The 15596-nt window shown below is 44.0% G+C and overlaps 1 protein-coding gene across 2 annotated transcripts in view; it reads right to left on the bottom strand.

The window, feature by feature from the left end:
- Positions 1-15596, bottom strand: part of cenpp (centromere protein P) — a 333753-nt gene that overhangs the window by 273473 nt on the left and 44684 nt on the right. For both annotated transcript variants that reach the window (XM_086001820.1, XM_086001819.1), the window contains one exon: positions 10189-10277. In XM_086001820.1, the coding sequence (XP_085857946.1) occupies positions 10189-10277 (89 nt within the window). The remainder of the gene's footprint in view (positions 1-10188; positions 10278-15596) is intronic.

Below are 15596 nucleotides of genomic sequence, written 5' to 3'. Positions count from 1 at the left end.
GAGATAAGGAGAATTTGTTTCACTCAGAGAGTTGACGGAATCTGGAAAGCTCTACATGAAAAAAGTGGTGGAAGCTGATTCCATAAATAATTTTAAAAGTGAGTTGGACAGGTACTTGAGGATGAGAAACTTACAGGATTACGGACAAAAAGCGTGGGTGTGGGACTCTTTCAAAGAGCCAGCACAGGCATGACGGGCCAAATGCCTCCTTCTGTGCTTTAAGTTTCTATGATTCTATACATCATATTTTATGTCCCATTCCCATGTGGAACAAAGAAACAAATCCAGATAAACTGCATTTATTTCAATCTTCTAACATCCTCTCCTGAAGGTGCGGACTCATTTGAAGTCACTGTTAATCTCTGCCACCATCTCCGCATATCCCATTCATGCATACACGCTCACATACTCCTGGTCTATTAACCCATAAACAATATAAACAATAAACTCGGGCAATCAAGCAAGTAAAATGATTCCTCGTGTGTCCAAAGTGGAAGCATTCTTGGCAGAACATGAAGAGGCCACGATATGAATGATACATTCTAAAGACAACTCAGTGAAAAGTATATTGAATTTAATCGTACTTTATCAATTTTATTCCCTTTATACAGGCTATGCGAGAGCTATAAAAAATAGAGGGGTGCAAAGAAAAGTATTAAGAGATGCAAAAAGGAACATGAAAAACTTGCAAGGGATCTCAAAGCCAACAGTAAAAGTTTTTATAAATATATTAAGAGAAAAAATATGGTAAACGGGAATGTGGCCTACAGACAAAGCTGATGTGTAATTAACAATAAGGAAGTAGCAGACATATTAAATTAGTACTTTGTATCTATCTTCACAGTAGAGGAAGCAGTTGAAAATGAAAATAAATCAGAAAAAAGATGTGTGGAGTGAGGTATTTAAATGAGAAGAAAATGCAGAAGGGTAAGGAGAGTTGATATGGGACTTGGAGATCACAATATTGATGCCGATAAGACTCTTCGTACTATCTAATTCCATCCATCCAGAAAGAACCTGCTGTTCTCTCCTCCCTAAAATTACAACTGTTTGTTTGTTTAGTGATTCCAGGATTTGTGCCTCCACAATCCTTTCTAGAAGTCCAACTCCCATGTTGATCGTTCTCTACCTCTGAGGAACTTCTTGGAAGAAGTCCTAAATTTGTCTTTGACTAATTTGAACGAGTAATCCTTGGTCCCATCATCATGGTTTAACTCCAAGTAGTGTGCCAGATTTACATTTTCCATATTTTTTACCATCATATATATCTCTGTAAGTCAGCTCCTTTCGAGGTCAAAATGTTTTTCCAGTCCTCCCTCATAACACAAATGATCAGTCTCTGTTTTGCACCACTTGGTCCTTTGACGATCAAATCAGAGCCACGTCAGTCTGAATGGGGAATATGTTGGAACCAGACAAAATCTCAATAAAAACAGTGTACACATGAAGAGTACCAGTCAATATTGAACTAGCAAACACAGGTCACAACAAAGTAACAAAACAAAATAAAAGTTTTTCTGTACACAGAAAAACGAACTGGTGTTGTTAGACGTGGTTCCCCATATAATCTGCGCAGTAGCAGAAAGGCTCCAAAACATCTTCAAGGGTAGTCATCACTTGTGATTTTTCCCTGGCAGTGTTGTTAGTGCCAGACACTCTTGGTGTGTGTTGCAGGATGCAAAGAAAGTACAATTTCTTAAAAGACTATCTGCCTGTATTGCAGCAGATATAAATTAAAAAGTAAAAAAAAATGAACTATGCCAAGTAAGTCAAAGTTAAGAAATGCAAAGTTAACAAAATATGTGCTTTTTTTTCTTCACAAAAATACTAGAATCAGAACTTTATATTTGGGATCAGAAAAGATTGCTGTATTTCTCTTGCAACATCAGTTTGAAAGAGTAAAAGAGAAACAGTTTTGTTGTGAGCAGAAAATTCAACCTAACTTTGCTTATATGAACTCTCACTTTTTCCAGAAAATGTGATATACCCACAGGGATCTCAGTAATCAAGAGTGTGCTGTAACAAATACTGTACAGCTTGCACATTCTCGCTTTTTTGGCACTAGCCTACACTAAACTTTAATGCTTGGAGTACTTCCTAACTCACAAATTGACATAATTTCCCACTCCACTTTTAATTTCCTCCCCTCCTGAAGGTAGTGTCTTCTCTTGGAATTCAAGTATAAATTCCCCAAACCCATGGTCCCAGTTGGGAGCCTGATGCGCCATCAATTACTCAAAAGACTGAGGTTGAGCGAGTAACAATCAGGCTTTTATTAACTAAAGAATGAAGGTCTTGTCTCGAGTGGTCGACCTGTCCAGAATACTAAGGGACTGGGAGGTAGTCACTTATATACCTGGAATGGTGGGAGGAGTCAGCCGAGGCATGTCCAGACCTGTACCTAGTGGAATACACATACAGACACAGACAGGTATGACAGTGGTTTACCACAGAGCCACACTTGAAGGAAGCACTGTAGCGCAACACATTATAACAGCAATTCTCCAACCCATACTCCCTTTGGCCATAGCTCCCTGCTGGGCGCACGAGTTTGGCTAATTTACCCTATAGCTCCATGGGCAGAAGCTGCTTATTGGTTTCTCACCCTAATGGCCATGCTTCGTGTGCAAGCCTAGACAGTGTTCGTAGGCCAATAACCAGTGAGGCTCATCACACCCAAGCCTAATCCTATCCTTATCTGATGCCTACACATACATATGTACTTTTAGCAAAAGTAATTGGATAAGTGACAAAAGCTGTGAACATTGGTCATTATTTATTTTCCTTCGTTCAGAGATAATAGACCAATAAGAGCACACTCTCTGTTGTCCCAGCACGGCACAGATATATACTCTGGGTTGGGGACTTCAATGTCTATCACCAAGAGTGAATCAGTAGTACCAGCACTGTCTGAGCTCACGGAGTCCTGAAAAACATAGCTGCCAGACTGGGCTTGCGCCACACAGGTAGAACACCAACATGAGGGAATAACTTACTTGACCTCGTTCTCACCAATCTACCTGTCGCAGAGATGACAGTATTGCTGGAAGTGACCACCACACAGATCTTGTGGAGACCATGTCCTATCTTCACCCTCCATCGTATCATGTGGCACTACTACTGTGCTAAGATTAACAGATTGAGCAGCTCAAAACTGGGCATCCATGAGGCTCGGCATACACCTCACTCCTCCATCACCATCAAGCCAGATGACCAACCCTGATTCAGTAAGGAGTGTATAAAAACATGACAGGAGCAGCACCAGGCGTACCTGAAAATGAGATGCCAACCTGAAAGCAGTACGCTATAGACAGAGCTAAGCGATCCCACAACCTGCGGATCAGGTCAAAGCTCTGCAGTCCTGACACATCCAGTCGTGAATGGTGGTGGACAATTAAGCAACTAACGGGAGGCAGAAGCTCCATGAACATCGCCATCCTCAATGATGGCAGAGCCCAGCACGTGAATGCAAAAGACAAGGCTGAAGTGTTCACAACCATCTTCAGCCAGAAGTGCTGATGCTCAGTCTGGGTTCCGCCAGGACCACTCAGCTCTCAACCTCATTACAGCCTTGATCCAAACATAGACAAAAGAGCCGAGTTCCAGAGGTGAGGAGAGAGTGACTGCCCTCAACATCAAGGCAGCATTTGACCAAGAGTGGCATCAGGGAGCCCTAGTAAACCTAGTCAATGGGGATCAGGGGGAAAACTCTCCACTGGCTGGAGTCATACCTAGCACAAAGGAATATGGTTGTGGCTGTTGTTGGCCAATCATCTCAGCCCCAGGACATCATTGCAGGAGTTCCTCAGGGCGGCGTTCTATGCCCAACTATCTTCAGCTCCTTCATCAATGGCCTTCCCGCCATAAGGTCAGAAGTAGGGATGTTGGTTGATGATTGCACAGTTTTCAGTTCTATTTGCAACTCCTCAGAAAATGAAGCAGTCCATGCCCGCATGTAGCAAGATCTGGACAACATTCAGGCTTGGGCTGATAAGTGGCAAGTAACACGAATATCTCCAACAAGTGAGAGTCTAACCACCACCCCTTGACATTCAACGGCATTACCATCGCCAAATCCCCCAACATCAGCATTCTGGGGATCACCATTGACCAGAAATAACAACAACAACTTGCATTTATATAGCGCCTTTATCGTAGTAAAATATCCTACAGAAGCACTATCAAACAACATTTGACACCAAGTCACAGAGATATTAAGACAGAGAGAGGTAGGTTTTAAAGAGCGTCTTAAAGGAGGAAAGAGAGGTAGAGAGGCGAAGAAGTTTACAGAGGGAATTCCAGAGCTCAAGGCCTCGGCAGCTGAAAGCATGGCCACCAATAGTTAAGTGATTAAAATAGGGGATGCACAAGAGGCCAGAAGTGGAGGTGCAGAGATCTCGGAGGGTTGTAGGGCTGGAGGAGGTTACAGAGATAGGGAGACGCGAGGCCATGGAGGAATTTGAAAACAAGAATGAGAATTTTAAAATTGAAGCGTTGCCAGACTGGGAGCCAATGTAGGCCTGCGAGCACAGGGGTGATGGGTGAACGGGACTTGGTGCGAGTTAGGATACGGGCAGCAGAGTTTTGGATGAGTTCAAGTTTATGTTGGGTGGAAGATGGCAGGCCGGCCTGGAGAGCATTGGAATAGTCAAGTCTAGAGGTGACAATGGCATGGGTGAGGGTTTCAGCAGTTGATAAGTTGAGGCAGGGCCAGAATCGGGCAATGTTATGGTGAGATGGTGGGCCAAGCAACTTGTTCGCAGACCTCTGTGCTATATCTTGTTGCTGAAGCAACAAAATGAAAAATAAACCTGTCCATTAGGACAACAGAAAAGACAATGGGGGAGAAATTGGTCTTGGGCGGTAGTGTAAAATGGGCGACAACAAATTGACAACCAGTTTTACACTTCAGCCAATTTTTTTTTCTATTGCCTTCAATCAGGCAGCGTGTAAAATGGGTTCCTAATTCACTATTGCCCGTCTGCGCTACCACCCAAGACCAAGTTCACCCCCAATTCAATGGTTACAGCAGAACTAGTGGAAAAAATATCCCATGTGAAACATATTACATCAATGTGAAAACCATAAATATTTGAATGAAGTATTCTGTTCTTAAGAAAATATATATTCTTAGGAGAATAAAAAACATGCCCAAATACACCGACACTTAAATCTTGGCTAAGATTTATTACCCAACTGTATTTAATTTTCCTTCACAATTTTGCCAATATAAAGTCCTCATTCAACTTAATATTTTCCAGATGTGCCTAAACGTTACATAACATTTTGGCATACTATAAATGCAAAGCAACTTTTTTTCCCAGACACAACATCAAGCTGTATACAACACTTTCCACGTTCCAATGAGGTGTCTGCACCTCTGATTGCAAAGAAATCATGGAGAAAGAAGTTCTAAGGGTAATATGTTTTATTCAAAATACTCCTCTTTTTCATACTGAAAACCACTAAAAAGTCACAAATCGAGACAGATTTTTACCACATAGTTCAGTCACCCAATACAGAAACAGATTGTTTTTATGGAACAAAACTATGATCATTAAAGAAGCGTTTACCTACAGCCATAATTAAAATTCAGATGTTTGAGATTTCTTGCTGGTTTAAGACTTTGTTTTAAGCAAATCTGCATGTATTTGAACTGCACATTGGCCATCCATTATCCCACAGTTAAATTTAGTTAAAGCACAGAATGTTTTCGCCTTTAACAACAACTTGCAATTATAGAGCACCTTTAATGAAGAAAAATTCCCCAAGGTGCTTTACAGAAGTGTAATTAGACAAAAATGGATGCAAGACAAAGCAGCAGATACTTGGAGGGGTCAAAGAAGTGGTCTTTAAAGAGGGCCTTAAAGGGGGAGAGAGGGGGTGGAGAAGCAGAGTGGTTGAGGGAGGGAATTCCAGAGTGTTGGGCGGAGATCACTACAAGCACACTGCCAATGGTGGGACAAAGGGAGGGGGGATGCACAAAAGACTAGAGTCAGAGGAAGGGAGTTTGGGGAGGATTGTAGGGCTGGAGGAGATAACAGAGAAATGCTTACTAAGGGATTCTATCCATTTAAAAAATCTTGGCCTAGAAATTCAAGTACTTACCGCTCTCCGGTAAGGCCCGTTTCTTTAAAGAAAAATGGTGGCTCCCTCACTTACGCCCGTCTCTAGCGCAGGACTCGGCAGCCGCCATTCTGACGAGGGCCATAGCGCTGCTGTTAGCAGTGCTGGCCCTAGAAATGCAAATCAGCAAACCGTGACATCAGTCGTCGTGCAACGCCAACCTGACGCCACACTCTGCAAACTTGGACCTTTGCGCTGACTTTAACACTGGGTCCTAGCTCGCTCAGAAAAGCAAGCGTGCAGCAGACCTAAGAGACGCTGTCAGTGCTACTTAAAGGGACACACACATCTTTCAGGTAAGTTTGTATTTAAGCTTTTGGACTGGATGTTTTATGTCTGCTCTTTCAGGTGGATGTAAAAGATCCCACGGCTCTATTTCGAAGAAGAGCCTATATTTATCCCTCAATCAACATAACAAAAATAGATTATCTGGTCGTTATCACATTGCTGTTTGTGGGAGCTTGCTGTGCAGAAATTGGCTGCCGCGTTTCCCACATTACAACAGTGACTATACTCCAAAAGTACTTCATTGGCTGTAAAGCGCTTTGAGACATCCGGTGGTCGTGAAAGGTGCTATATAAATGCAACTCTTTCTTTTTATTGAAGTGCAATAGATGTTAAAAGTTTTTAAAGTGTGCAGGGAGTGCTATTGGATGTTTGCAAGGCCTTGGATGGTAATGGAAAGCCTCTGAAAAGACAGACAATGCTGGAAATACTCAGCAGCATTCTCTTGGCCACAATGCTGAAATAAAAGGCAGCACAAAGCAAACTTTCCAATCCAACTTTATACATCTATCCATCCAATATGACATCAAGAAATCAACTAATCACCCTTTTGCATTCCCTTATTGACTGTCTTGTATGTGCCTTTGCCTATCCTACTGATGTCGCACAGTACTACCCAAGAGACTGCAGCATGGCTGGTGGCAGGCTGCTGACTTTCAGTGGGGGACACTGCAGATGGCCTTGCAGGACGACCTCGAGGAGTTGGCGGCTGGGGAGTGTCAAATCGAGTGACAGTGTATCTTCTTCTTCTTCATTCTCCTCTTCTTGCTCAACCACTGGCTGGGCAGGCTGCATTTCTTGGGTATTTGAAATGAGGAAGGCACAAGGGCGGTGTTGTGGTGAGGGGAGGGCGGGGAAGTAAGAGGTGCATGCGAGAAGGAAGATAATGTATGAGGATACCAGCATCTTGTATCTTTTCAGCCCCGGCCAAGAGTGGCCTGCACCGTCTCCTCCAAGGGGGTGAGGTGATGCTAGGAATGAGAGATGTGCCTCATGATTGGTGCAGATTGTGGGTAGGTGAGTGATGGGGTGGGGGGGTGCAATGAGCAGTGTGCGAGGCTAGTGGTGCAGTTGGTAGGAGACGGGTTTTGAAGATGTATTCACTGACCTTGACCACTGGTCTGAGGTCATGAAGCTTCTTTGGGCACTGGAGCCAGTTCATGGGAGTGACACTGCTGGCAGTGACGGCCTCGGTGATCTGGTCCCACATTGTTTTTTCTGGCCCCTTTGGGTGGAGGACCTTGTTTGCAGTGTTAACCCTCCTGCACAAAGCTGGAGTGCTGTGTGCAAGACCCTGGGTACTCCTTCCCTGGCTCGTTGAGCCATTTGTGTTAGTGCTGAAGCACTTTTATCATCTTTTTAGATGCGAAAGCCAATTCAGCTTTAAGAGCTGAAGACTGTCATTTGAGAATAATTTTTAATGTTTATTTTTTTCAGAAGGCAGTTGAGCTCAAAGTGCTAAAAACTGCCTATTTTTAAATGATTTTTATTTTTTTCATTTTGGAAGGCAGTTCCCCTTTAAGGGACCGACACTGCTTTCTAAAATGACAGGCTAGCTTTAAGAGAACGTTGTTCTTGCTCCAGGAACGCTACGGCCACACTACATTGGCCCTCCTGCTGAGAGTTGCGCCCGAAAACCAGCCTTACATGATAAGTTTAACGCTGCGCTAATGTTAAACAGCAGGCAGCACCAAAATACCAGTGCCGCCTGCACTCTTAATTCAGACGGCCATTAACTGCGACCCACGGTGGCATTGGCAGGTTTTCGGCGCACTGGAAATTTTAGGCGGTAAAACTTTGAAACTACATTTTCAAATTTTCCCCCACTGTACAAAACTAAGAAAAAATAATAATCTGGAAATCATTCAGCAATTAATTATTTATATCTAATTAATAGATAAAGTATTAAAATCAAATAGAGTGATCATCTTTTCTAAAATGATTACAATGTCTGGTTTCCTGATTAACTAAATGCTGGGCTGTCAGTGACTTACTGGTACTGAAGGATTCTACCATAAATGTTTACCTACTTTTCTCTTTCAGCTGCTGACTGACGTGCTGTTCTTATCCTACATTTTTGTTTTTATTTCAGATTTGAAGCATGCGTTTGCTTTACAAAGCAGCTTTAGGGGCTTGGAAGTAATGGGAGGGATCATCGGTTTGTCTCAGTGGGGACAGAAGAAGGTCTTGCGCAGCACAGGAGGCCAGGGTCTGGGAGCTTTGGCTGTGAGGGGGAGTGGTGCTCATAAAATGTTGCAGCATTGAGGATACTGCTGCGGTTTCTCTGAACTTTAGGAGATCCTGGAATCTGATGCCACTGGAGGTTCAGCACTGGGGGAAATATTCGGGTCTTACAGCATCGAGGAGTGGGTGGGCAATCTCCAGAGATGTGGAAGCACTAAGAGAAGGTTCCCATGGTCTCCAAGCACTAAGGGCTGGAGTTCCGAGGTATGAGAGCTTTGAGGAGTTCCTGCAGCTTAGCAGCAATAGGGAACTTAGTGCTTATTTATATAGCGCCTTTAGCATAGTAAAACGTCCTAAGGCGCTTCACAGGAGTATTACAAGACAAAAAATTTGACACCGAGCCACATAAGGAGAAATTAGGACAGATGATTAAAAGCTTAGTCAAAGAGGTAGGTTTTAAGGAGCGTCTTAAAGGAGGAAAAAGAGGTAGAGAGGCAGAGAGGTTTAGGCAGGGAACTCCAGAGCTTAGGGCCTAGGCAGCTGAAAGCATGGCCACCAATGGTTGAGCGATTATCATCAGGGTGCTCAAGAGGGCAGAATTAGAGGAGCGCAGATATCTCAGGGGGTTGTGGGGCTGGAGGAGATTACAAAGATAGGGAGGGGCGAGGCCATGGAGGGATTTGAAAACAACTGAGAAATTTGAAATCGAGGGATTGCTTAACTGGGAGCCAATGTAGGTACCGGCCACAGGGGTGATGGGTGAACGGGACTTGGTGAGAGTTAGGACATGAGCAGCCGAGTTTTGGATGACTTCAAGTTTACGTAGGGTAGAATGTGGGAGGCCAGCCAGGCGTGTGTTGGAATAGTCAAGTCTAGAGGTAATAAAGGCATGGATGAGGCTTTCAGCAGCAGATCAGCTGAGGCAAGGGTGGAATTGAGCAATGTTACGGAGGTGGAAATAGGCGGTCTTAGTTATGCCGCAGATATGTGGTCGATTGATGACCCGAGATATGTCAATTGGCTTCCTCGCCTGTATCAACCTTTAAGTAAAGCAATTTTTAAAACATGCATCTATTACACCCTCTGCTGTTTGCAGAAAGAATAACAGACATTTTGTGACATGACATCAGCTTTGTTTTCAGGAACATCGGAACAGGAGTAGGTCATTCAGCCCATTGAGCCTGTTCCGCCATTCAATTAGATCATGGGTGATCTTTTTCTTGTCCTGATACCGAAAGTCTATCATTACCCACACAGAGTTATTGCAATTAGGGCAGGCACTACTTGAGGCAAGTCCATATAGGGAAGGTTGAAAAAAATTGAATCAGAGTTCAACTTATGCAGTTGTTAAGGACCACCAAACAGGGAGCTAGAGATACACTGTCTGAAGTCTGAAAGCAAGATACCTAACCACAGCATTTTAAATGGCATCTGGTGCGTGTACATAATGAAATGGATAATGACTCCATCTTCAAAGAGGGAGGAGGTTGGGAATATTTGGACAGCTAACAGATAAAGACAGGAACAAATACGTACAGTTAATAAACATCTGTCTTCATCTTTAATAAAAACTTGCATTTGTTGAGACCTTACCTGGATATGAATCTGCTCAAATCACAAAACTCACTCGATTCCAAAATAATGTTCAGTTCCGTTACAGTAGCCGTGACATTTTCTTTAGTCTGAAAGGGAAAATGTGTTCTTTGTCAGTTTCTCTATTTTCACAAAAAAAAATTAAGAATTGAGTGAGGTACAGGTAAGTGTAAACTTTACCCAAGCAGAATTCTAATCCAAAGCACAAACCCTAATATTGGTCTCAGTCACTATCTTTACGTAGAATCCCTAACCCAGTACAATTTGGAGAATACCACATTTCTTCTGAATTTATTTATATTTATTAAAAGGAAACTGCAAAATATTTTGCTAATTCCACACATACTGGGTTACCTGTAAAAAAACTATCTGAATACAATTAGTCTTTCCAACCCAATGAATCCAAAATCATCTATTTTGGTATTAATCTACAGGGTTAAGTAGAAAATGGAAAAATAAATTAAAATAAGTTTTGGCTTATTGCAACTGCCTGAAATATGATTTTCATTAAAATGTATATGAAATCTACAGTACACATTATGACAAGCTCAAGAGGCAGCAAGCAGAGGAATACTGTTACACATTAGGAGAAAGAAAAATATAAAATCAGTAGGCAAGCCAACCTGCACTCCCTTAAACCTCTTACCAGCCATTTAGCAGCAATATTCATAGAACCATAGAATGATACTTGATACAGTAGAGAAGGAGGCCATTTGGCCCATTGTGCCAGTGCCAACTCTTCAGTAGAGCTATCCAATTAATCCCGCTCCCCCCGGCCAATGGTTCCCTTTAAGCTGCATGGCCGCGCAGTGCTCCAGGGGTCCAGGTGTAGCCAGTGAGCCGGCTTTTAAATTGGGAAAAAAAACACATGTGCGCGGACTTTTGAATGGGCCGCACAGTTGGTTAAAGGGGCCACGTGGCCCAAAAACATTACCCCCTGCCCTTTCCCCATAGTCCTGGAATTTTTTACCCTTCCATGTATTTATCCAATTCTCTTTTGAATGTTAATCTGCTTCCACCACCCTTTCAGGCAATGCATACCAGGTCACAACAACTCGCTGCGTAAAAAACGTTTCCTCACGTCACCTCTGGTTCTTTTGCCAATCAACTTAAATCTGTGTCCTCTAGTTACCAGCCTTTCTCCCACTAGAAACAGTTTCTCCTTATTTACTCTATCAAATCTGTGCATGATATTGAACACCTCTATCAAATCTCCTCTTAACCTTCTCTGCTCCAAGGAGAACAATCACAGCTTCTCTAGTCTCTCCACATAACTGAAGTCCCTCATCCCTGGTACCAGTCTAGTATTTAGGTGTCAGCTGTGGCTCAGTTGGTAGCAGTCTCGCCTCTGAGTCAGAAGGTTGTGGGTTCATGACCCACTCCAGAGACTTGAGCACAAAAATCTAGGCTGACACTCCAGGGCAGTAGTGAAGGAGTGCTGCACTGTCAGAGGTCTTTCGGATGAGATGTTATATCGAGTCTGCTGTCTCAGTTTGACGAAAAAGATCCCATGGCACTATTTTGAAGAGCAGGGGAGTTTTCCCCAGTGTCCTGGCCAATATTTATCCCTCAATCAGTAAAAAACTCTGGTCATTATTGCTTTGCTGTTTGTGGGAGCTTGCTGTGTGCAAATTGGCTGCCGCGTTTCCTACATTACTACAGTGACTATGCTTCAAAAGTACTTCATTGGCTGTAAAGCACTTTGGGATGTCCTGAGGTCATGAAAGGCACTATATAAATGCAAGTCTTCCTTTTTTCTTTTAAATCTCTTCTGCATCCTCTCCAAGGCATCCTTCCTAAAGTGTGGTGCCCAGAATTGAACACAATGCTCCGGCTGAGGACGAAGCAGTGTTTTATAAAGATTTAGCATAACTTCCTTGCTTTTGTACTCTATTAATAAAGCCAAGGATCATATATGCTTTTTATTTATTTAAAAAACAGCTTTCTCAACTTGTTCTGTCACCTTCAAAGATTTGTGTACATACACCCCCTAGGTCTCTCTGTTCATGCACCCCCTTGAAAACTACATTTAGTTTATATTGCCTCTCCTCATGCTTCCAACCAAAATGTATCACTTCATAATTCTCTGCATTAAATTTCATCTGCGATGTGTCTGCCCATTTCACCAGTCTACCTACGTCCTCCTGAAATCGGTTACTATCCTCCTCATTGTTGAGTTGCATGTCATTTGTAAACTTTGAAATTATGCCCTGTATACCCAAGCCCAGGTCATTAATATATATTAATGTGTGAGCTGGCTCTTTGCTAGAGTAATCCAAAACTAATCATAGGAATTGCTGGAGGAAGAAAAGACCCATGGTCCACCTACTTTGCCTTCTACCATTCTGGTTCCACATGTACGCTGACGACACCCAGCTCATCTCACCACCACCTCTCTCGAGCCCCCTTCGGATTTGTCACACTGCTTGTCCGACATCCAGTACTGGATGAGCAGAAATTTCCTCCAACGAAATATTGGAAAGACCGAAGCCATTATCGTCGGTCCCCACCACAAACTCTGTTCCGCTAGCCACTGACTCAATCCCTCTCCCTGGCAACTGTGAGAGGTTGTGGAATAGACATCCTGCCCCTTTCTTCAACAATTGCATACAGCATCAAGAGATGAGAACTTAAAAAAAGGCAAAACCATTCTTAAATCTAGGTATCTAAATCTTATGTCTACACACACCGTCAACCTTTCCCACATCTATGAAAATATTTGATATAAACTCATTATACTGCAATTTTAGGCTAATGGTATGTTGGCCTTTATCTCAAGGGAGCTGGAATACAAAAGTCACATTTACGCATACCCACATATTCCACTTACCTCCCACTAAGTACTTTTAGCTCCACCTTAAGGGTAGGTCCGCAGGACCACCAGTCTCAGGCCTATTAAAGTCAGGCCTGCTGCCAAAGGTTTCTCCCTCCCGCCTCTCCCACTGTCCGAACCCATTAATTCCCCATCCCGCTCTGCATTGCGGTGCTCCGTTTGTCCAAGCCCAACTCTCTTTTCCCACAACTTGCTAGGCATAGTAGGCCACACAGCCCCTCGAGCCTGCTCCGCCATTCAATAAAATCATGGCTGATCTTCGACGTCAACTCCACTTTCCTGCCCGATCTTCATATCCCTTGATTCGCCTCGAGTCCAAAAATCTATCCATCTCAGCTTTGAATATGCTCAACGATTCAGCTTCCACAGCCCTTTGTGGGAGAGAATTCCAAAGATTCACAACCCTCCGAGTGAAGAAATTCCTCCTCAGTCTGAGACTATGCCCCCTAGTTCTAGACTCTCCAGCCAGGAGAAACAATCTCTCAGCATCTACTCTCAATCCCCCTCAGAATCTTGCATGTTTCAATGATATCACTTCCCATTCTTCTAAACTCCAGAGAGTAGAGGCCCAATCTACTCAATCTCTCCTCATAGAACAACCCTCTCATTCCAGGAATGAATCTGGTGAACCTTCGCTGCACCGCCTCTAAGGCCAGTATATCCTTCCTCAGCTAAGGAGACCAAAACTGTACACGGTACTCCAGGTGTGGTCTCACCAAAGCACTGTACAATTGTAACAAGACTTCCTTACTCTTTTACCCCATCCCCCTTGCAATAAACTAGAACTAGGGGGCATAGTCTTAGAATAAGGGGCTGCTCTTTCAAAACTGAGATGAGGAGGAACTACTTCACTCAGAGGGTGGTAGGTCCATGGAATATGCTGCCCCAAAAAGCTGTAGAAGCTACATCATTACATAAATTTAAAAACAGAAATAGACAGTTTCCTAGAAGTAAAGGGAATTAAGGGTTACGGGGAGCGGGCAGGAATTTGGACATGAGTCTAGGTTCGGATCGGTCATGGCCCTGTGGGTAGCGGAGCGGGCCCAGGGGCCGTGTAGCCTGATCCTGCTCCTATTTCATGTGTCGAATTCTGTTAGATTCAGGAGATAGTTCTGTGATAGTAGATTGGCGGTTAGGATCAGATCAGCCATGATCTTACTGAATGGCGGAGCAGGCTCGAGGGGCCGGTTGGCCTACTCCTGCTCCTATTTATGTTCTTATAAAGGCCAACATGCTATTTACCTTCCTAATTGCTTGCTGTACCTGCATGCTAACTCTGTGTTTCCTGTATGAGGACACCTAAATCTCGCTGAACACCAACATTTAATAGTTTCGCACCATTTAAAAAATATTGGGTGAGAAATTCATTATCACCCAGGAATGGGTGCTAACTTTGGAAAAGTTTGAGATTTAGCGCCAGGCTCTAATAAAGCTTGCTGCATGCAAAATTCATCGCCATCGCTCAAGGAAAGGATGGGAGCACTAAAACAAGCACCAACAGCCTAGCTCAGTGGCGTTACACTCAAGGCGCTAACCAATATCAGGTGCAGTCTAATCGCAAGTCATCATTGCCACAGGCTCTTTCCAGTTCTTAAAGAGGAGGTTCATTCATGCTGCAGAACCTCATTCTCAGCATTGCTGGCAGTGAATCTGTGTCAGCAAGCAGGAGCAGGCCAAGCCCAAGGAGCCAGACGACTCAAGCAGGTTTCACGATGGCAGATCCACGCCCCAGAGAGAAAGCCTGCAGATTTTTGGACCAAGCATTGGAGGAGTTGGTGTCCGCTGTGGAGAGACTGAGGGCGGTGCTCTACCTGGCAAGTGGCAGGAGGCCCTTGCCGCAAGTCTTCCGTGCCATGTGGAGGGAGGTTGTCCATCAGGCAGCACTGTGGTCCCCAGGTCCCATACACAGTGCAGAAAGAATTTTAACGACCACACTCGAGTGGTCAGGGTGAGTCAATGCCTCAACAAATGCTACATACCACCATCTGAACCACAGTCTGCACACACTGGCCAAAGCACCACACCCCCCAGCACTCACCCACCAACAATCTCTACCTACCAACACTCACGCCCACATCTCACACACAATGACAGCTATTTAACTATGGCAGGCACATCACCCAAACACATTGCTCCATGCTCACTCACACACTTTCCTTTCTCTTGCAGGTCAAGATGGCTCACAACAGGAGGGAGCAGGAGCACACAGGCAGGGGACAAGCCGACAGCCAACCACTGTCTGCGCTGGAAAATAGAGTGCCGGAGATCATTGGGCGCCAGGTGATAGGTGCCGTGGCCACCGGCGAAGTTGACCCCCTTGGGGACAACAATGGTATGTTCATCCCTACTCCTTCTTCTCACATCCCACTTCCACCTCACCCCACAAGCGTTTTGCACTTTCCAGCTAATCATGCTGCATACATGCATTTCTCCCTTCCTGCCCCCCTCCCCTAACCTTAACCAGTCTCTTGAGCCTTTATGCTTTCAGATAATGAGCAAGCACTGGAGCAGCCTGTCCCCGAGGGCACCGTTGAGAGCGATGCGGGAGAAGAGGAGGGAAAAAAACACTGCGTTA

Source organism: Somniosus microcephalus, chromosome 11, assembly GCF_052327205.1.
Source record: "Somniosus microcephalus isolate GS21.2 chromosome 11, FLI_Smic_1.0, whole genome shotgun sequence".
In the NCBI taxonomy this organism is placed as follows: domain Eukaryota; kingdom Metazoa; phylum Chordata; class Chondrichthyes; order Squaliformes; family Somniosidae; genus Somniosus; species Somniosus microcephalus.
The sequence above is the reverse complement of the archived record's forward strand: the minus strand, read 5'-3'. Positions and strand labels throughout refer to the sequence as shown.